General features: G+C 24.2%; 4 protein-coding genes across 13 annotated transcripts; 2 read left to right on the forward strand and 2 right to left on the reverse strand.

Moving 5' to 3' along the window:
* Nucleotides 1–2,695: 2,695 nt before the first annotated feature.
* LOC126896345 (metaxin-2-like) lies at nucleotides 2,696–5,294 on the reverse strand. Of its 4 annotated transcripts, none has more exons than XM_050669027.1 (6): nucleotides 5,101–5,294; nucleotides 4,729–4,807; nucleotides 4,149–4,396; nucleotides 3,301–3,396; nucleotides 3,002–3,243; nucleotides 2,696–2,939 (listed from the first exon to the last, which is right to left on the reverse strand). In XM_050669027.1, exons 2-6 carry the CDS (start codon nucleotides 4,790–4,792, stop codon nucleotides 2,777–2,779), a joined length of 813 nt encoding a protein of 270 aa, XP_050524984.1. In that variant the 5' UTR covers nucleotides 4,793–4,807; nucleotides 5,101–5,294; the 3' UTR covers nucleotides 2,696–2,776. The 4 variants fall into 4 exon arrangements, with proteins under 4 accessions (XP_050524984.1, XP_050524983.1, XP_050524986.1 ...); XM_050669026.1 differs by having other exon boundaries at nucleotides 5,058–5,294; XM_050669029.1 differs by having other exon boundaries at nucleotides 4,973–5,294.
* A 151-nt stretch (nucleotides 5,295–5,445) lies between these two features.
* LOC126896346 (eukaryotic translation initiation factor 3 subunit K) lies at nucleotides 5,446–7,226 on the forward strand. The gene is made up of 4 exons (XM_050669031.1): nucleotides 5,446–5,656; nucleotides 5,733–5,949; nucleotides 6,692–6,911; nucleotides 7,006–7,226. The coding sequence occupies exons 1-4, from the start codon at nucleotides 5,604–5,606 to the stop codon at nucleotides 7,161–7,163; spliced, it is 648 nt and encodes a 215-aa protein (XP_050524988.1). The 5' UTR covers nucleotides 5,446–5,603; the 3' UTR covers nucleotides 7,164–7,226.
* On the reverse strand, nucleotides 7,211–12,401 carry LOC126896344 (phosphopentomutase). Of its 3 annotated transcripts, XM_050669023.1 has the most exons (11): nucleotides 12,249–12,267; nucleotides 11,541–11,640; nucleotides 10,552–10,811; nucleotides 10,282–10,474; nucleotides 9,938–10,207; nucleotides 9,682–9,863; nucleotides 9,425–9,608; nucleotides 9,139–9,362; nucleotides 8,985–9,078; nucleotides 8,696–8,925; nucleotides 7,211–7,547 (listed from the first exon to the last, which is right to left on the reverse strand). In XM_050669023.1, the coding sequence occupies exons 2-11, from the start codon at nucleotides 11,610–11,612 to the stop codon at nucleotides 7,445–7,447; spliced, it is 1,812 nt and encodes a 603-aa protein (XP_050524980.1). In that variant the 5' UTR covers nucleotides 11,613–11,640; nucleotides 12,249–12,267; the 3' UTR covers nucleotides 7,211–7,444. The 3 variants fall into 3 exon arrangements, with proteins under 3 accessions (XP_050524980.1, XP_050524981.1, XP_050524982.1); XM_050669024.1 differs by lacking the exon at nucleotides 11,541–11,640 and having other exon boundaries at nucleotides 12,249–12,401; XM_050669025.1 differs by lacking the exons at nucleotides 11,541–11,640; nucleotides 12,249–12,267 and adding an exon at nucleotides 10,953–10,972.
* Nucleotides 12,402–12,620: 219 nt separating this feature from the next.
* Nucleotides 12,621–19,291, forward strand: LOC126896347 (39S ribosomal protein L18, mitochondrial). 5 transcript variants are annotated; one of them, XM_050669034.1, is made up of 5 exons: nucleotides 12,628–12,955; nucleotides 13,013–13,126; nucleotides 13,506–13,617; nucleotides 15,456–15,600; nucleotides 16,077–16,522. In XM_050669034.1, exons 1-4 carry the CDS (start codon nucleotides 12,735–12,737, stop codon nucleotides 15,573–15,575), a joined length of 567 nt encoding a protein of 188 aa, XP_050524991.1. In that variant the 5' UTR covers nucleotides 12,628–12,734; the 3' UTR covers nucleotides 15,576–15,600; nucleotides 16,077–16,522. The 5 variants fall into 5 exon arrangements, with proteins under 5 accessions (XP_050524993.1, XP_050524991.1, XP_050524992.1 ...); XM_050669035.1 differs by lacking the exon at nucleotides 16,077–16,522 and adding an exon at nucleotides 15,772–16,034; XM_050669033.1 differs by having other exon boundaries at nucleotides 12,629–12,955; nucleotides 16,092–16,522.
* Nucleotides 19,292–19,879: the final 588 nt, after the last annotated feature.

A 19,879-nucleotide genomic window follows, 5' to 3' on the forward strand; every position in this document is an offset into this window, starting at 1 on the left:
AGTAATTTTTAAATTTAAGTAAAATTATTGGTTAAATTTTAATGTTTCATAATTAAACAACTTTGATATAATTCCAAGCAAATTTGTAGATTCAATTTATTTTTAGTGACGTATTTTTAGTTTTGGCAAGGTGAAACCTATTTTTAAAATGAAAAATAACATAGAAAAAACAATTTTTTTTCTAAACGATTTTATATAATCCGTCTATTATATTCCATGTTTTTTAATTTTATTGAATTGTCATCATATCATATTAATAAAATTAACTGTTACTAAGAAATTTTCCCCTTTATTTGAAATTAATAATGTAAATGTGAAAATGTAGTGTTGGTTTTAACTAAACCAACCCTACTTTTTTAACTAAATTAGTCATGTCTGGAAAAATTATATTAATTGGTTAAAATTTTATCATGTCATGATTTAGTTGAATATCTTTAGCTTTAGTGTAAAATATCACCAAAATGAAAAGTAGGATATATTTACAAAATAGTTCACATATACTGTCTTCCTGTTACAAATGTTGAATTAATGCATTTTTTTTTAATATATGACAATACTTAGTTAATTAATATTTATATTAATTCCTATATATAGTGAATGTACAGTGTTAATATATATATTCAGCTATTAAAAATTTTAATATTTAAACAAAACAAAATGATAATTGTTTTACTATGTAGAAATAATATTATGTAACCCGAGTTTTTAAAATAATATTTTTTTAAATGTATGCTTATTAGTTTAGTTTAAACAAATTTTGATAATTACAGGATAAAATTATTTTTAGTTGCAAATTATTATGTATTTATTAGTTTTGTTAGCTGTTAATTCAATGAGTATTAAAATACCTCATAATTCATCATTTATTTGTATAATGTGTTAAGTTTAAATAGTATTTTATAATAATACAAATTCTTGATTGATAAAAATAAAATAATCATGTTTAACTCAATCTAATTTTCTATAATATCTCATTTACAGATGAATAATTATTTTAAATTAACAATTATAATTTTTATAGTAATAATTTTTCATGGTCCAATAATTATAACTACTATAATGATAAACCATTTAAAATTCAAGTTAAAACATTAATTTGTGTACCATGTTTTTCATATTGTTAAATATTCAAATATAAGTATTTGAATACTTTCTTAGCATTTTAAATACTTGTTAAGTACTTTTTATTGGTATTTTAATTCAAAATAGAAAATAATTTTTTTAACCATTAAATTTTTTCTTAAACTTATTGTAATATTTACATTAGCACAAATGGAAAGGGTTTGGAGAGATTAAGCTGTTTCAAAATTTTTGAAAAACTACATGTACAGAGCATCTCAGACCTAACTGACAAATCCACATACTTTTCTTGTGGTAAATTATTAGTTAAGTCTGGACACTATTGTCCAGACCTAACTAATATCAAGACAAAATTATAAGACTAATAGAAAAAATTCAACAAAAATTTAGTTGAAAAATTATTAACTTATATATATGTATATACTTTTATATTTTATATAAGAACAGAAATGTTATTATGTTCCATGTGATGAGACTAATTATAAATATTTGAAATTTCACTATTATACACTATATAATACCACATTTGAAAATCATTATAAAATAATAACTTTTTAATGGTTTTAAGTGCGCTCAAAAAGCTAATTTTCACAAAAAAAAAAACGCGGTTTTTAGAAATTCATTAAAACTTAGAATTTTACATAATTTTTTTTATATATATATATATAAACTTTATGTTATAATAAGGTCAAGTCTAAAATTGTAATTTTATTAAGTCAATATTGAATAATCTGTGTGTTTTTAACGTTCTGGCTATTTAATTTAATTATACCATAAAGAATAAACCCTGAAAATTTAAGAAAAAAATGAGATGATCTGCAACCATTTCTGGATGATTTGGTATGAATTAACCCTATATAATAAAATAACTATTTCTGAAAATTATCTTATGTGCTTTTTTAATGTTATTATTTATTAATTAACATAAAATTATATACAAAAAATGTAATAATACATTCATTTAAAAGTTAACCTGCATTTTACATAGGTGGTTTATAAGATGTGCTATATAAATTATAATTAAAGCTATTTAGCTAGACAAGTGGTAAATTCGGAAATGAAGGGTCAAGATAATTTTTAGAATGTAGTGATGAAGATTTCTGTTCTCACAACCTTCACTATAATGATTACTGGGTTAATCAATTATTAATTATTATCATAGTTATCAAATATAACAATACTATGATTGAAACACTAGTAAATAAACCAAATTACCATAATTCAGCATAGAAGGTTTAAAATAGACAAATAGGTCTAAGTACATGGATACTCATAACCACCTCATTAACAACTATTACTATAATACTATACAAATTCTGATATAATTATTTTTTTTTTGTTTTTAAAATTATTTTTATATAATTTCCTTTTTTAGTGAGAAAATCATTTTTTATTAAAAAAATTTATATAACTTCTCAGAATTAACTATAGTAAAACTATAATGATTCTAACTTTACAAAGATTAAATATAAGACCAATTAAAACAATTTAACCAGATTTTTTTTTAAAAAAGGTACTCAAAATTATTATTACTTCCAGGAAATTATAAACTATGATATTCAATTTAATATAAGTGCATCAATTAATAACCACTGATTAATTAAATAAACACAAATATAATTAAAGTACACATATTTTATTTTATACTATATAACATTCTTTAATTTAAAATATTACCAAACAAAAAACTAATGTTTTATCTTAGAATTCTAGATTGGAAAAAATCTCTTTCAATGCGCACACAAAGCTGTACCAAGTTGTCATAAGCTCTAATAGTTGCAGCAAAACGGTTATTTAAAAGTGGTGTGGTAATAATAGCAAATAAATGTCCGAATACTAATGCATCTAGTTCAGTTGGCCTAAAAAGATTATATGAATTAAATAATGGTAATGGTATTGCTAGATTTTCAAAATTTCATACTTATTGTTGAAAAAGTAGTTCTTTTCTCCTAAAACACTAGATAAAGAAGAACAGACTTTATCAACTTCTTTGAACACTTCATCTAATGTTTTATCTTTCCAATTTAATACAGTTAAATAAGATAGCATAGTCTTTCGTTTATGGTAAGTAGCTAAATGATTCAAAGGAAAAGGATAAACAGAACTATATCTTGGTTTAGTAATTTCTTTATAAGTTGATTCATGATTCCATGTGACATAGATCTAAAAAAATTGTCTTTTAGTTCTTATCTTAAGTAATGATTGAAAAAATAATCTTACCTCAGCATTTAATAGAACATTATTTACAAGTGCCATGTAAACTCTCAGGTCCCACTTTTGTTGAGGTTCAGTCAAATGGCTTGATAATGAATAACCCTAAAATTAAACGTTAATTTAATTAAATATAATTTTAAGCAGAAGTTGTCATGTACATAAAAATTAAATTATATTTAATTACAATATATATTTGATAATATAGGAATAATATTTTTAGTAAAAATTATAAATAATTATTTAAAAAGATTTTAATTTTAGTGGTCTGATGACAATTTTCTGGTTAGCCTTGAGAGTTGGGGTCAATAAAATTTTATTAATCAGTGCTGGAAGTTACAAAGAAAAATTTTAATTAATGTTTATCAATAGGTGACAATGTAGTTAGGTGAGTAGTGAATGGTACCATTCAAAAGAATGGAAAATTTGGTGATAATGGTGTACACACAAACAGTCTATTTGAACCAGTTCAAAAGTAGTAAGGTAGAGAAATCCATCTAAAGAAGTAGTAAGCACAGCTGACCACCTTACTTGCATGTCAATAAAATTACATTTTATCACTAATATAATAAATGCTATCATAACACGTAGCAGTCAGCTCAACCAAATAAAGTATGAAAAAAAAAATGAAGGGTACCCTTTCTTTTTATGTTACATATTTGTTTATAAATAATTATACTGTTAAAACAATGGCATAATTATAGTTTATTATGCTCGTGTGTTTCAATAATTTATTAAAAAAAAAAAAAAAAGGGTTGGATGTGGTTTTAGTTAATTTATCTTGAATATTATTTAGTTCATTGAATTTAAAAATGTACTTAAATAGGAATAACAGATAATTTAATAAGTATTATTACTTTAGATTGAGCAAAGTTAACAATTGGCTCAAAATCGGCAACTAAAAATTGGGCAGCTTTAATGAAAGGTACTTTGCCTCGATGGGGTGACATGTATTCAGCATTTTCTCTAGCTTCTACAATAAAGTCTAACTTCAACATCTTTAAAAATGTTTTGACAGCCAAACATTTTGAACTATCAGGCAATAACATCTGTTCTGTCTCATAAGGTTGATATAAAACTGTATTTTTTGGCCATTCACCTTCACCTAAAATTTTATTAAAATCGCTTTAATGAAATGATTATTAAGTTTAAACTTATATTTATTTTGTATCAGAAGTGTGAAAATGAGATAAATTTATATAGTTTACAAATGTTTGAAAGGTAATATCTTGTGTAAGTGTCCTTGAGATATTCAAGAGATACTTTCATAAAATCCATTTGAAATTTCATGACAGTATATAACTAGATTAGTAAATTCAACTTTTCAAAATATAATAATATGACATCATAATATAATTTAAATTTAGAATATAAGAAAAACTAGAGCCTCACTCATTAGACAATAAAATACTGTTAAAAAAGTAAAAAAATGTTTACCTGTAATTTGAGTTCTAATTAGTTCTCTACCTAATATTCCAATAGTATTTTGAAGTTCAGCCATATTTAATATTATAATCTAAAACAAGTATAAACATAAATAGTCCATGGTATTTAAAAAGTAATTATTAATAAAATAATTGTGACAATAAATTTTATATTTTTCTCATTTCTTCAAAATAACTAATAATTTATAGAAATAACATTACTATATATTTCAATAAGACTGTGAGCAAAAAATTACTTTTAATGGAATATTGAGCAACTAAATCTTAAATAATACTTATGAATAATTAATGATTTTAAACATGACAAAACATATTGTGCACCTTATTGAAAAAAATAATTTGATTTGAACAAATCTAAGTAAACCTTCAATACTCAATATCAAATTTTAGTAATAATTTTCATTCTTCTTCTTCATTAAAAATTCTAAAATAAATACAATCCTTTAGGTAGTCATTGGGGTCCTTGGCATTTGCAGCTGTTTTTAACATTTTGAAGAAGCCAGTAAAAAATCGTTTATCTTTGATAACAAATACATATTTTAACTCAATCAAAAATATAAAAGGATTTTCATCGGTAAAATCACATAATAAATGATAAACATATATTCTGCACATATCTATAATCTGTACATGATACAAATATGAAATTTTCTAAATCATATTGGCTACACTGGTCATAGAATCATTTTATCATCATTCGGTAATTCGGTATTATACGACACGCGACTTGTGTATTTCCACATTCTTTAACAATTAATCAATTATACCTTCAAACTCTGAAATCTCATATACAATTTTTGTAATTTTTACTAGCCGATTATACAATATTAATTTTTTATTATTAAAATTAATTTTCATCTTATTAAAATGGCTGAAGCTATGAGGCAAACAGTTGCATCTTTATTACAGGGAATTGAAAGGTAAGTGGATTTTTATATTTTCTGTTGTATCTGAACTAAACTCAGCTAATTTTTGGTTGATTTTTTAACTATTTAGGTATAATCCCCAGCATTTGTCAACACTTGAACATTATGTTGAAGTACAATCACAAGAAAACGCTTATGATCTGGAAGCTAATTTGGCTGTTCTTAAAATATACCAATTTCATCATGAATACAATTTGGACATAACAGTCCAAATCATGCTTAAAGCCATTACAAACTTCCCCCATTCTGATTTTGTGCTCTGCAAGTGTTTATTGAATGAAAAATTGGTAATACAAATTTGTAACTTTCCTTTATTTTTATTACTGGTAAAGGAATAAACCAAGTCTTTTTCAAAGTTTATCATTTTATTATAACAAGACTTAAATCTTTCAAAGTCCTATTAAATTATTATTTTATTTTATTATAACATTTGGATTAAAATATTTGCACTAATAATGACTAAACAAATTATATAAATAGTAATTTAAGGCTAACTTGATCAAAGTTTAGTTTTAGTTTTTTTGTTTTGTATTAATTCTATTATAGGAGAATATTGGTGGTAATTTGTAGGGGTATATGGTATTTGGAAAGGAAAATTAAATAAGTGTAACTAGAAGTAACTTGCAGATTAATAAGGGTAGTAAATCAGGGGATTAAATTTTACTTGAAAAGGTGTCAAATAAAGATTCAAGACATACAGTCAATTATCGAAACAAGAGAGTGAAGTATATGAGCATAGTAATTATGCAATATTAATAATTTAAGTTTCATAACTTACTACGTGATACAGTGTATATTATAGGTTATGTTAAGAGTATTAAAGTCCAAATGTTTCTTTTATATTATAATGCAATTCAATAATATGTTACTAAAATAATACTTTTATTTATAGTATTTTTTAATTTAGACTTAAGTATTAGACATTTACTTATTTATTAAATAAAATAAAAATAAAAAAACTCATAATTTTGATTAATCAATAATTAACTTATTATTAAAATTCTAAGTACCATTTTTCATGAATTGCAGTGTCAAGAAGCTCCATTGAGTCAAGTACTGTTCCTAGCTGATTTATTAGAAAACTGCAATTTTAAAGAGTTCTGGTATCATGTTCATTCTATGCCTGAATTATATGCTAAAGTAACTGGATTTTTAGATTCAGTCAGGAAGTTTGTTTGTCATGTAATAGGAATTACATTTCAGTCAGTTGAAAAACATTTTCTTATGGAATTACTTGGAGGACTTGATGGTGAATATACTAATAAAATTATATTTTTTAGATGAGTTAACTTTTGATTCTTAAGTTTTTATCCAAATTAATAATAAGTACTTTTTAATAATAGATGCTGCATTAAAACACTGGATTCAAAAATATAACTGGAAAGAGATGGATAATAAGTATGTCTTTATTGCAAACCAAGATGAAAATATTAAAACAAAAAATATCACAGAAAAAATTGATTATGAGAATATCTTGGGGGTTATGGCAAGTTGTAGATAAACAAAAAGTTTTGTTAAAACTTAATTATAAAGATTAAACAATAAAAATAATTATTCAAATAATTTTCTATATTATATGTTTTAAAAATATTTATGATAACAAATAATATGGAAACTTAATATTCAGAACTTAAAGTTATACTATTTATAATAACAGATTTAATTGTAAACAATTTAATAATAATAATAAAAAATAATTATTAGTATTATAATAGCTGGGAAGTAAATAGGTTCCAATAAATATTTATGCCATATAATAATATAGCAAATAGTTATTTATTATTATTCACTGCGACAAATAAGTGAATTTTCTTCAGGTTTTAAAAATTCTGCAATTATTCCTTCAACCATTTTATTTAATAAACATTTTAGTTTATTTGCATCACTGTAAAGAAATTATATAGTATTATAAAAATATAATTAAATAAAATAATTTTTAAATTAGTAATGTGTAATATTGTGGTTATACCATATTTTAAAAGAACAATTCTGTTTGCCCAAGTTGACAGGCCAACATATGAGTAGTAGCTGACCAGGTCTATCTCCCATTTTACCACGGGCTTCTATCTCTCTGTTTTCAGAGTTACAACTGATCGATCATGTCACAAAACACGTTTTTGTGATGTGTGTACCAGTAAATGTAGTTGCTGTTCCACCCCATGAAAAATAGTTTATTTTTTTGTCTAATGCCATGAATGTGTACATACCACTTTAAGACCCCAATTCAATGTACCCGTCAATTGAATGGATTGTTATATTGGTTTGCTACATTTTTGAAGTTAAACAAAACATTCATAACCATTTGTATTCATTGCCATCCTTGACTAACTAAGGCTCTGTTTTTACCATGTTTAAATTGTATGGATATTTACAATGAAAAAATACTTTCACAAATCTGTTTTTGATAGACCAAAAAAGATATCCAGAAAGACAGGTAATGATAATATCTTATTTATTACTTTTTATTAATGTAATATGTGTTATTATTTCAAGTGAGGACACCCAGCTTTATTATTTCTGAGTTCATAAATTTATAATAATTTCATTAATTATAGTAAGCAATTTGTAACCATGACATATGTGTTAATAAGATAATTTTAAAGATTTATGTAACAAATTCTTGAAATGAAACAAAAATATTTGATAATTTACTAAACCCAACCAAAATTTTTAGAGTATTGGTTGCATTTTAGAAAATAACTGTTTGGCCATGTATGTACCTACCAAACTATCCGTGATTGATATTATACAAAAAATATTTTTCAATCTATTTAATGTAGAGATTATTGGATTCAATGTGTTAAAAATTAGTATCAAATGTTGGGTTTTTCGGGTAACATTTAGCATTTATTTAACACATTTAAAACTATATTATTTAAACAATAATTACTATTGAATGATGAAATAATTTATCAGTTCATACATTAATGAACTAATTAAATATATGGTAGTAACAATATCGAAACTTATTAAGGGGATACTCATAGAACTCAGTTAATGTAATTTTATACATGTGAATTAAAATAAACTCACTTTGATTTTTGAGGATCACCACATATTTCAGCATAATATTTTATTTTGGGTTCTGTTCCACTTGTTCGGAGAGTAGCTATCAAACCATTTTCAAAATTAAACGTGATCATTTGAGATGATTTTGAAACTGGTAGAATAGGTTTGTGATCACTTGTACTTGAGTCATAGCCAATTGTTAAGTCACGAATTGATTTAACTAAGTATCTACCATTAAGAATAGAATTGGGATACTGAAAATTTAAATAAAAATTAAATTTCTAAACCAATATAATTCATATTGTTTTTTTACATTTCTTTGCTGTCTTAAAGAGTCAAACACTCGTTTTATTATTAAACTATCATTGCAAATAAAATACGAATTCACAGAAACATGCCAACCATAGCTAAAATGAACATTATGAACAATAATCAAAATATTATTTTATATTTTGTTGGTTAATTACACATTATAAATAGTCTCTAAAGCTGAAGATAAAGAAGAGTTTTCTTTCTCTAAATATATAGCTAGTTCAGCTACTTTAATTGCTGCAGATATTCCATCTTTATCCAATACAGAAGTACCACACATATAACCAATTGATTCTTCAAATGCGAAAAGAACTTCAAAACCTTCAGAAATTAATTTATTCGCTCTATTGCCCATCCATTTAAATCCAGTAAGTGTTTCCTAAAAAATTTAATTAATACAAAATAAAATGTAAATGTAAGAAATTATACAATTTAACAAACCTCAAAATAAATGTTTTCTTTTTTAGCTATGGATTTAAGAATTGCTGAAGATACAGTACTTGAAAGTACAGCAATTTTAGGATGTACATGCCCATTTATTAATTTATAAGATTGAATCATCCACCATCCTAGCAAAGCACCAAGCTCATTACCAGTAAATATTTTCCATTTTTTGCATCCTATACTGTAATTTACCCAATATAATTAGAAATTTAAAAAAAAAAAAATCTAATAATTAATAAAAAAAATTTACTAACGAGCGTTCAGCTATAGCCAATCTATCAGCATCTGGATCATTTGCCAGAATAACTGTACTGTTGTTTTGTTCAGCTGTTTCAAAAGCTAACTTTAATGCACTTTTACCTTCCTCTGGATTTGGAAATCGTACAGTTGGAAAATCAGGATTTGGATCTTTTTGTTGTTCTACTGGTACAACTGGCTAAACACATAAATAAATACTATTATATATAATAGTTGGGCAAATAACAATTTATAAAAAAATCATCCTCATACATTAAATTTTGAGTTTTTAAATGCTTTTTCTATATAAGGGTATCCAACACCATGCATTGGTGTATATGTGAATATTATATTAGAAATTTCTTTATTTAAATCAGGAAATAACAATTCATTCACACGTTTGTAATAATGTTCCTGAAGTTCCATTATTGGATCTGAGAGTAAATTACTATCATATAAGCATTCTATGTTCCATACATTTTCTTCGGGTTCTAAATGTTCTAAAATATATGTTTGTATATTTATATCGTGAGGGGATATCACCTGTAATTATATAAACACTTAATGCAAATCAAATTTCAATTTTTTTTTAGTTAAATTATTTCAAACTTACTAACTTGAACTCCATTATCCCAGTAAACTTTATATCCATTGTCTTCTTTTGGATTATGAGACGCAGTCACCATTACTCCTCCACAACATTTATAATATTTAATGCCAAATGCTACAAATGGGGTAGGACAGACTTCACTTAGTAAATATACTTTAACAGAATGCTTTATGAACACGTAAGCTGATAATTCTGCAAATCTATAAATATAGATATATTTATTATACTCATTATACTTTACATTAGGACTGTATAAACTAAAATTTATTAAACTTACCTTTTGCTATTATACCGCCCATCAAAACCAAAAATGATCCCTGAAGTTTTTAATTGTTCACCAAAAACGCTTAACATATAATAGAGTAAACCTTGAGCACTTTGAATAACAACTAGTTCATTCATACGATTGAAGCCCGGAGCCATTGCTGCCCTTAATCCAGCTGTACCAAATGATAATCGGCCATCAAACATTTCTCTAATTTTATTAACATCCTTAATTTCCAATATTTTTTTTAGTTCATCATAATACTGTTGTGACTGTAATTAAAATTTTGATTAATAGGTACTGGTATATTTTTCAATTTTACAAATACTTTAACATTTTATAATTGACCACCTGGATTCTAAAAATATTAATAATTTAGATAAATTATTTTAACTTATATAAGTAGTATTTACCTCTTGATAATTTCAAGATTCATCTCTTACATTTTATAAGAGAACTACAACTTTATTTTTTTAAACAATGACATATATATTTCAATAGATTAAATTATAGAAAATGAACCAATTAAGAATATGATTGGTTAATAACCACTTTTGGACTAGTACTTCATAAATAATTAACAATTCAAAGTAATGATTGAAGGTGAAGTGTAGGTGTTACTATTTTTAATACTAGACATTTTCGGCTGCACTTATCTTTCCACTTAGATATAAAAATATTATTAACTATTGAAACTTTATTAATTAGATTATTACTACCAAATAGACTAGAAGATTATTTATGTTGCCATTTAAAAAAATAAAGTTGACCTCCACATAAGGTATAAGGAATGAATATAAAAATATATTTTCTTCAATAAATTATGAAAAATAGGAGACTATAAGAAACCAAAAAAATTATGAATATTATTTTTATTTTCTCATTAATTATGTGGTTCATAATAAAATTATCACTCTGTATAAATTATATTCTATATTATAGATCTATTATATTATTCCTGAGGTAGTTAACATGATTTACAAAGATGATCCAATAGGTACCTTATTCCAACAAATCCATTTATGAACAAGGTCTTGAAGATTATTTGGCAAGAAAGAATAATCCATATTCATGCGGAACACAAAGAATAAATGAATGTCACTTTTTCAATGAAAAATAAATCAAATGACTATATTTAATTAAAACTGCATTAGATTCATATATAATTCATCATTAACTATACCAACTCGTGATTTATGATATTTATATATTCAATGTTTTATCACAGAATAAATGATTGGACATTGATAAAAATTTACCCAATAATAGGGAAGTGATTCAATCAATAAGCCGTTTTAATGTAGATGTCAGGATGACTAAATTACCAAAATAAATGTTGACCTATTCTAAAATTTAATAACAATTAAAAATATTTTTTTTACACATTTAAAAACTTGTTTAATATTTCATATATATATTTAAGTACTAAGAATTTTTAAATAAGATATTTATGTGATAATTTAATGTACTATAAATAATAGTATTCATATATTATAAGTGATGCACAATTAAAAAATTTATAATTGTATTTTACTTAATATAAAAATAATATGTTTATTAACCTACAGAAAATTATAGTGGGTAGGTGAAGTAAATTGCAACATTGATAAAAATTAATTCACTATGCCCTGAGTAGATAAATTATTAATTTTATATTAGTTTGTCAATACATTTCAACTTTGCATTGATATTAAATATTTTCCTATTACCTTATTATGAATAAATTAGATAACAAAATATTGTTGTACTGTAATATTCAGGACAGAAAAACAAAATTAATATATAACATTAAATAATTTTATTATGAAGAATATTGTAAAAAAGTAACTACTTTTAACAAATGTTCTTATGAAAAAACAAAAATAGTCTGCCATCAAAAAGGTGCAGCGTTCCCATAATAAAACGTTTTAAACTTAATTTTCATAACGTCGCCTGACCGAAATGGTATCGTTTGAACCACACAACGATGCCTAACCTGTTTATCTTTAATCATATCTACAACGAAATGTCTGGTTTTGTGTATTACCATTCGACTTAATAATTTTATCTCTTATCATTAGCCCGGTGTCTTTATCATAGGATTTTTATTAAATTAATGTCTTTATGATAATTGTTTTTATTGAGTAAGGTAATGTTTTATTTGTATTATTAATGATATGTTGATTTAATTTTAACTAGAATCAGACGATTCATACATGTTTTCAAATACAATGATTAATTTTCGATTGCATAAAGTTAATATCTCTAATTTCATCGGAGGAAGTATAAAAAAATGTAGTTCATTTATTAAAAATGATTCTCTCTCATTTTCCAAGTATGTTTATAATAGAAATCCTAGAAATTTGGAAAAATTACGAATTGCATATAAACCAGCTGGATACCATTTGGAAAAACCGGGGCGTGAATTTTGGCATAAGTAAATTTATAATTTGTAAAAAACAATTATTATTTGGTAATTAAATATTATTTATAGGCTTGAAATAAATATAAGTAAACGACATGTGACTGCTTCTATTTTACATAACAGTGGTGTTATACCTTTATTAGCAACTACTGCTGAATGGGCAATTCGTAAACAACTTTTTAGGTTTGTAAATACTATCTTATTACCAGTGATAAGATAAAATGTGCTTATTTGACATATATAAATTTTAAGTGTGTACTTATTTAATTAATTTAATCTGTGAAGTTCATTTTTAATAAAATGTTTGGGTAAAGTTTTAAATAAAAATAAATATCTAGAATTTGAAAAAATTTAATACCATGGATTTAAAAAAACTATTTTATTTTTAAGAAGTATTTTAATTGCTTAATTATTTTAGTTTTGCTCTTTACTTTAAAAGAAAATTTTTCTATGATAGACTTGAACTTGAATTAATACATTTTTTAAATATAACTTTCCGATCTATTTATTACTCATAATTTTTTTCAAATGAGAAATTTAATGTTCATTATACATTTTACAGTACTCGGGATAAAGTAGCATTTGCAACTGTTGGGAAAGTATTGGCACAACGCTGTTTAGAAAGTGGAATCTTTGAAGTATTAAATACATATGAAGCTATACCAGGAGGCAAAGTTAGTATCACTTAAAATGTTCCATTTATGAGTAAAAACATACATTTTCATAGATCCCATTAAAGATTATTAATTAAATGAAAACTATAAGTTATTAAATTAAAAAAAATTCCTAATTCAATTAATGTTAAATACCTTTTCATTTCTCCTTGATAAATTGTTTGTTTTTCCTAATTATAATTGTTGAGCATATCATATTTATTAAATTAAAATTAAAAAAAGGTTTTTTTAGAATTTTTTAGCTATTATAAATTTAAAAATCAATATTATGACTTATAAATTTTATAAAAAATATTGTTCTTTGTACAGAAACAGTGTGTATCTCAGTTTTTCTAGGTTTTTAAAATTATCAAATAACAAATTTGAATTATACACATTTTAATAAATTTCGTGATTATATTTTCATAAATATCAATAAAACTATGAGCCTCACAAAAAAATATCTGGAAAAAATATGTTCAGAATAACTACTTTTATCATTATTCATAGAAATCTTATTTTGTTAAGAATTCAAATATGCACTGTTACACTATAAACAACAATATAATAATTGACAGCATAGACAAAAACATTTTTAGCTTCGATGCAAAACTGAGAAGATATTAATTTTTCCATGATGCGTTTTAATTTTATTATTTTTTTTGTGTCTGTCACTACTTTTCCCCAGCCCTCACTGGACCAATTTTTCTCAACAATATGTCAAAAGATTACAAATCGTATCCAGTTGAAGACATTATCCTCATAAATTGAAAATATTTCTCTCATTCCCCGTAAATGGTGGAAATACCCCAAAAAATTACAATTTTTAAAATTGGTAAATTTCGACTTTTTTCCTAAAAATTGCCATAACTTATTGAAAAATGAACAAATTAAAATAATTTTTTTTGTATTGAAACCTTAAGTAATTCCATTTTATTTGATATAATATTTTTAAAAATTTGATCTTTTACCTTCCAACAAGAGGGAATTCAAAATAGCAACTTTTTTACAAAACTCAACTTTTTCAACTTAACTTTTGAAAATGTTCTGGAAATACCACGTCCTCTAAACATATGTCAAATTAAAGCTTACATTATGTACTATAAGTTAAAAAAAAAAAAAAATTCCCTGCGACTTATCTTCTACTTGAAAACGTCTGCCTTAGTTAAAAAAATGCTTTTGTGTTAATATTTTTGAATATAAATTTTCAACTTTAAATTGCTTTAACTTTTTGAAAAACATATTTTTTTAAAAAATTTTGTTTCTAAATACATTATATATACTCCTTTCATCCAACATATTTTTTTTTAAATCTGGCAATTTCCTCATATACAGGGGGCATTCAAATCTTGAACACATACGTATAAAAAGCAGAACTTTTTCAACTTGACTTTTGAACATTTTTTGAAAATACTGTGTCCTTTAAATATATGTTAAATTAAAGCTTACATTATGTACTATAAGTTACAAAAAAAAAAAAATTTGTCCGAACGACCTATCTTCTATGTGCAAATGGCAGTCAAAGTAGAACAAAAAATAAGAGTTAATTTTGCTTTTGAAATAATACACCAATTTCTTAAAATTAAACACTATCTATAGATTTGCATCAAAGCGTTACTTATGATAGTGTTTTTAATAACTGTCAGATATCATCTACACTTATTCCAAATATGCCATGTCCATACTGTGCTATTGTTTTTTTAAACATTTTTGGTAATTTTTTAAAATTGAATTTTTGAGAGAGATATGTAATTAAACGCTATGCTGATGTAAAAATATTGTTGACTATTTTAGCTTCAATACGAAGCTGAGATAGTATTTTATATATAATTTATTTTGAGTAAAGTTTTATTTTTTAGCTTGATGCTCTTTTAAAAAATTTATCAGATGGAGGTGTTCAATTAGAAGAAAGTCCTAGGTATAAAGCTCCACATCCATGGGACCGGGAAAGACCAGAAAAGCCTTGGGAAAATTATTAATTATTATGTTATTTATATCATTAAAGTAGATATTTAAATTTTTTTACGATTTAGTTTGTTCAATATTAAGATACTTATAATCAGCTGTGTAACCAAAAATATTTTTGGGAAAGGGTTTTTATTATTATTTCAAGAATGTTTTATGATTAAAAAACTCTCAAAGAAAATAAAATGGTTTTTTTAAAAATTTTTTTAGCTGAATCAATAAATAATTCAAACATTGTTTTGATTATTTGAAATTGGGGGGGGGAAGTTTACAACTCTTTATCACCTTCTAGCTGCACAACTTATTAATAAATGTATAATATTGTGAATGTGAATAAAAAATAGCATGTCAAAGTAAAAATTAAAGTATAAAGGGATTCATTAAAGTAAAGTTAAGATATTTTTTAAATTAGTATTAATTAATATTTGGAAGTAATTCAAATCACTGTCATAAAACTCTTTTATAAGTATTTGAAACATATTAAAACAAGTAACATATCTGATAAAATTATATAGTTTTTGACTTCACAGGTTGCTTACTCAAAGAGGACAAGTCACTGGAACATTTTTATGTTATTGTTGATATTATTAAACAACACACTGGGTACAGTAATATTATTTAAGATAACAGTTTAATGTATTTTTACTTATGTTAGTATAGTACAAGGTCAAAGGGACACATTCCTTTTACGATTATGTTGTTTTTACTCAATGCAGCCTATTGTATACATGTTTACAGTTTAGTCGTAGTTTCACCGTCTATCGAGTAAAGTGACCCGTTGCCGTTGTACATCTCTTATATTATATGTTTTGACATTTTATATTAAATACTATTATATTACGAATAACTTCTAAATCTTTTAATTACATAACCTATTCCATTCAACAGTTTTCAATAATGTATTACATTAAAGAAGTTTTAATCAGTAATGATTAAGAATAATATTTGTTTTTATATTTAATATTTGTTTTTTATATTTAATTATCTGTTTTATGGTAATTATCCATTTTTTTTTCTATAATCATATGATTATTTATATTAATGACTGACAGCTCCTAAAAATCGAGATTTCTGATAGTTATTCTTTTTTTATCTTAAAACACATTGTATAAGTTTTAATTTAATGTATGTTTAAAGAAGGTATAATTTTTTGAACATTATCAAAAATTGAATTGAAAAAAAAAATTGGTAAGATTACTATGCCTCACAGAACCTTTGATTTTCTTAAAAGTCATTTTGTCGGCAAGGCAAATGTTTAAAATGTTATCAATAAATTTTTGCAGTAAACCGTCCAGTTCTCAAAAATTTATTTCAATATAAAGTAAAAAATAAAAATATGAACATATACCGTTTATAACGACTGTAATTTTTTTAGAAAATTTCTCTTTATTACCAGGACTTAAGGAAATTTTTGAAATTATGGCACTAATAGCTTCAAATTGTTATACTTAGTGATTTTTTGACATATCATTGAGCAAACTCAGTCTGGTTGAAGCGGTAGATATGGAAAAAAAAATATCTTATTATTTCAATAATTATAATTGAAATTTTATAATGATAGGAATAAAATTATGTATACAATGTTATGCATAAATTAATTATTTATAAATAGATCAAAGAAAAGTAAAGTATGCCATTTCGAGTGAACCAAAAAAAATTTTTTTTTGATCTTAGGAACTTAAAAACCCTCACGTTAAAATACTATTTGTCTCTATAACGAGTTATAAAAATGTATATATATATATATAAGTGAAGGTTTAAATAATACATTCTCATGTAATGACAAATCTAATTATATTTGTATTGAAAAGTCTATACAAAATAAATATAAGATTTTAAAAATTCACTTTGACAAAATAAAAAAATATTTTTTAAGAGAGTATTTTGTAAGAGCTTTTTGAATAATATAGAATTTTTTAAATAAACTTATAACATGTGTGGGTGAGTTAAGTGAACGTTCAATATTAAACCAAAAAAAAAAAATGTTTGTCTCGCACTACAAAAATTGAACTTTGCGACTGACTTTTACAATCTAGGTATACTTAAATTGCTTAAAATTCATAATAAATAAAAATGGTATTAATTAAATGTATTAGTTAATGAAACTTTAAAATTTTTTTCCAAAGATTTAACGTTGAATATTTAGAACTGAATAGATTTCGTTTTAATTTATATATATAATTACTAATTATTTGTGTTATGTAAGAGTTGCATCACTTACAAAAACTTGATTACTTTTTGTACGATAGTGATAATATATTTTAATTCAATTCAAAAATGTATATTTTTTAATTTTACATTAAATTAAAATTATGGATTAGAATAAATAATATATGATATCATAGCCGAATCTAGCAGGTTAAACTGGGTGTAGTAGCACTCCCCTTTAATGCGCGTAGCTAGGATTCTTGCTAAGGGATACCTCTTTAACCTTTTTTGATATTAACTATCACATACTCTTCTAACGTCTAAATCATACATACACTGTTAATAGTAATAATTTGCCAATGGGATGATTTGCCCCTCACATTAGCTACACCTTTGCTTCTTTCAAAAACAAGTTTATCCATAGGAGCTTATATTTAATTTTTTGTTCCTAAAATTATTTTTTACTATGATACATAGTATTTCTAAAATTTTGTTTTTATCAAAAAAGTTTTATGCAAAAAATTTAACAAATCAATCAATCTGGTTACAAAAATTTAATTATCCGTTTTATTTCAAATGTTTTAGCGAAATCAATTGTAATCGGTACTATATATAATTGTTATGTAAAATGCATTTATTTATCCCAAATTTCTAGGAGGACTAAATTGTAAACTGAGGAGTATGCCCTAACTCACCTTACGCTATTTTAGGGGGATGAAAAGGATGTGGAGTAAATTTTAACAAACGTTGTACATAAATTTATATTAACTAGGAAGTGTTACTATAGTAATTGATTTTAAGAAATACTGAATTCCCAATTTAGGATGAGGAATTCACTGGAGGTTATCATTGGTATAAGTAAGTGAGAGCTTCGGAAGCTTAGCCCCTTAACTTTAAAATTAGCCTTCCTTGACTTAATGATTTCTGACTTTGATAAATTTTATAAATACTACTTAACATTTCATTTTGGTTAATTTATATTACGTTTAAAATATATTTGAGACATCTTGAGTAACATAAAATAAAAACATTATTTAACTGAACATTTCAAATAACGTGTCGCACAACCAACCTGATTTCGAGGGAGTAATAAAATAAGTAGGTTATATATATATTATTTGTTAAACGCATAATTTAGAACCGGGATAGTGATAAGTCGATTTGATTGCCATAATAAAAGTAAATAAGTAAGATAGAGAAGTTCTTAAAAAGAACTAAATAGGTACAAATATAAATTAATAAAATGTTATTTATTCTCATTTGAGATAAATAAATAAATGGCGTATTTTTCTTCTTATATTACATACATAGAACATTTTGTGATATTAAATTTATTTTTAAAAATTATAGGACTTCAACTCTCATAGACTCAGATTTATTCATGGGGTAATTTAGTTCAGTTCAGAGGTCATTATTGCCTTATCCTACTGCGGGATATGGAGTATGAGTATCTGTTTCAGTGAAAATCAATTTATCGGTGATCCGTTTTTTATAGTACACTTAATTACTTTTAAAATACATATGATATTAAGCAACATTTTTTTTTATTAATTTTAATTTTAAATAAATTAGTTACAAGTTATTTATTTTTGTCATATCATATTTTAAAAGCTAAATTTTCCACCAAGGCACATCACTATAAGACACAAATAATAAAAAAATGCAAGAAAATATGTCTTGGGAGAACAAAAAATAAGGACTAGATGAACATTGTGAGATGATTAATACTTTAAATTGAACATAACAAATTTATCTATTTATTTATATAGATTTTTGATAAATACAATTTTTTAAATAATGTAATTGTTTGAAAAAAAAAAATGAAAATTTTGCATGATTTTTTATTTATTCCATTTTCATAAATAAGAAAGTAAAAAGAGTAAACAATTTTTGGTAAATAAAAACTACCGCATTCCCGAAATTATTTTCTGTTTGAGCCACTAAATTTAAGTAATGTGTCTATGTAATAATAATATTTAGGATGTAATATAGCCTATAACAATTTTCCATAGTATATTTATGTAAAACTAAAATAATTTTAATCCTTATCACTGGTCTAATGTATTACACACTCTCGTCTTTTTTATCACTAACTACTTATTAACCATGGTCTTGTCAACGAATAAAATAGTATATATGTGATAGGTGTTTTATTATCTTACCGCCTTAC

Source organism: Daktulosphaira vitifoliae, unplaced genomic scaffold (assembly GCF_025091365.1).
Source record: "Daktulosphaira vitifoliae isolate Bord-2020 unplaced genomic scaffold, ASM2509136v1 Scaffold_1, whole genome shotgun sequence".
Lineage (NCBI taxonomy): Eukaryota > Metazoa > Arthropoda > Insecta > Hemiptera > Phylloxeridae > Daktulosphaira > Daktulosphaira vitifoliae.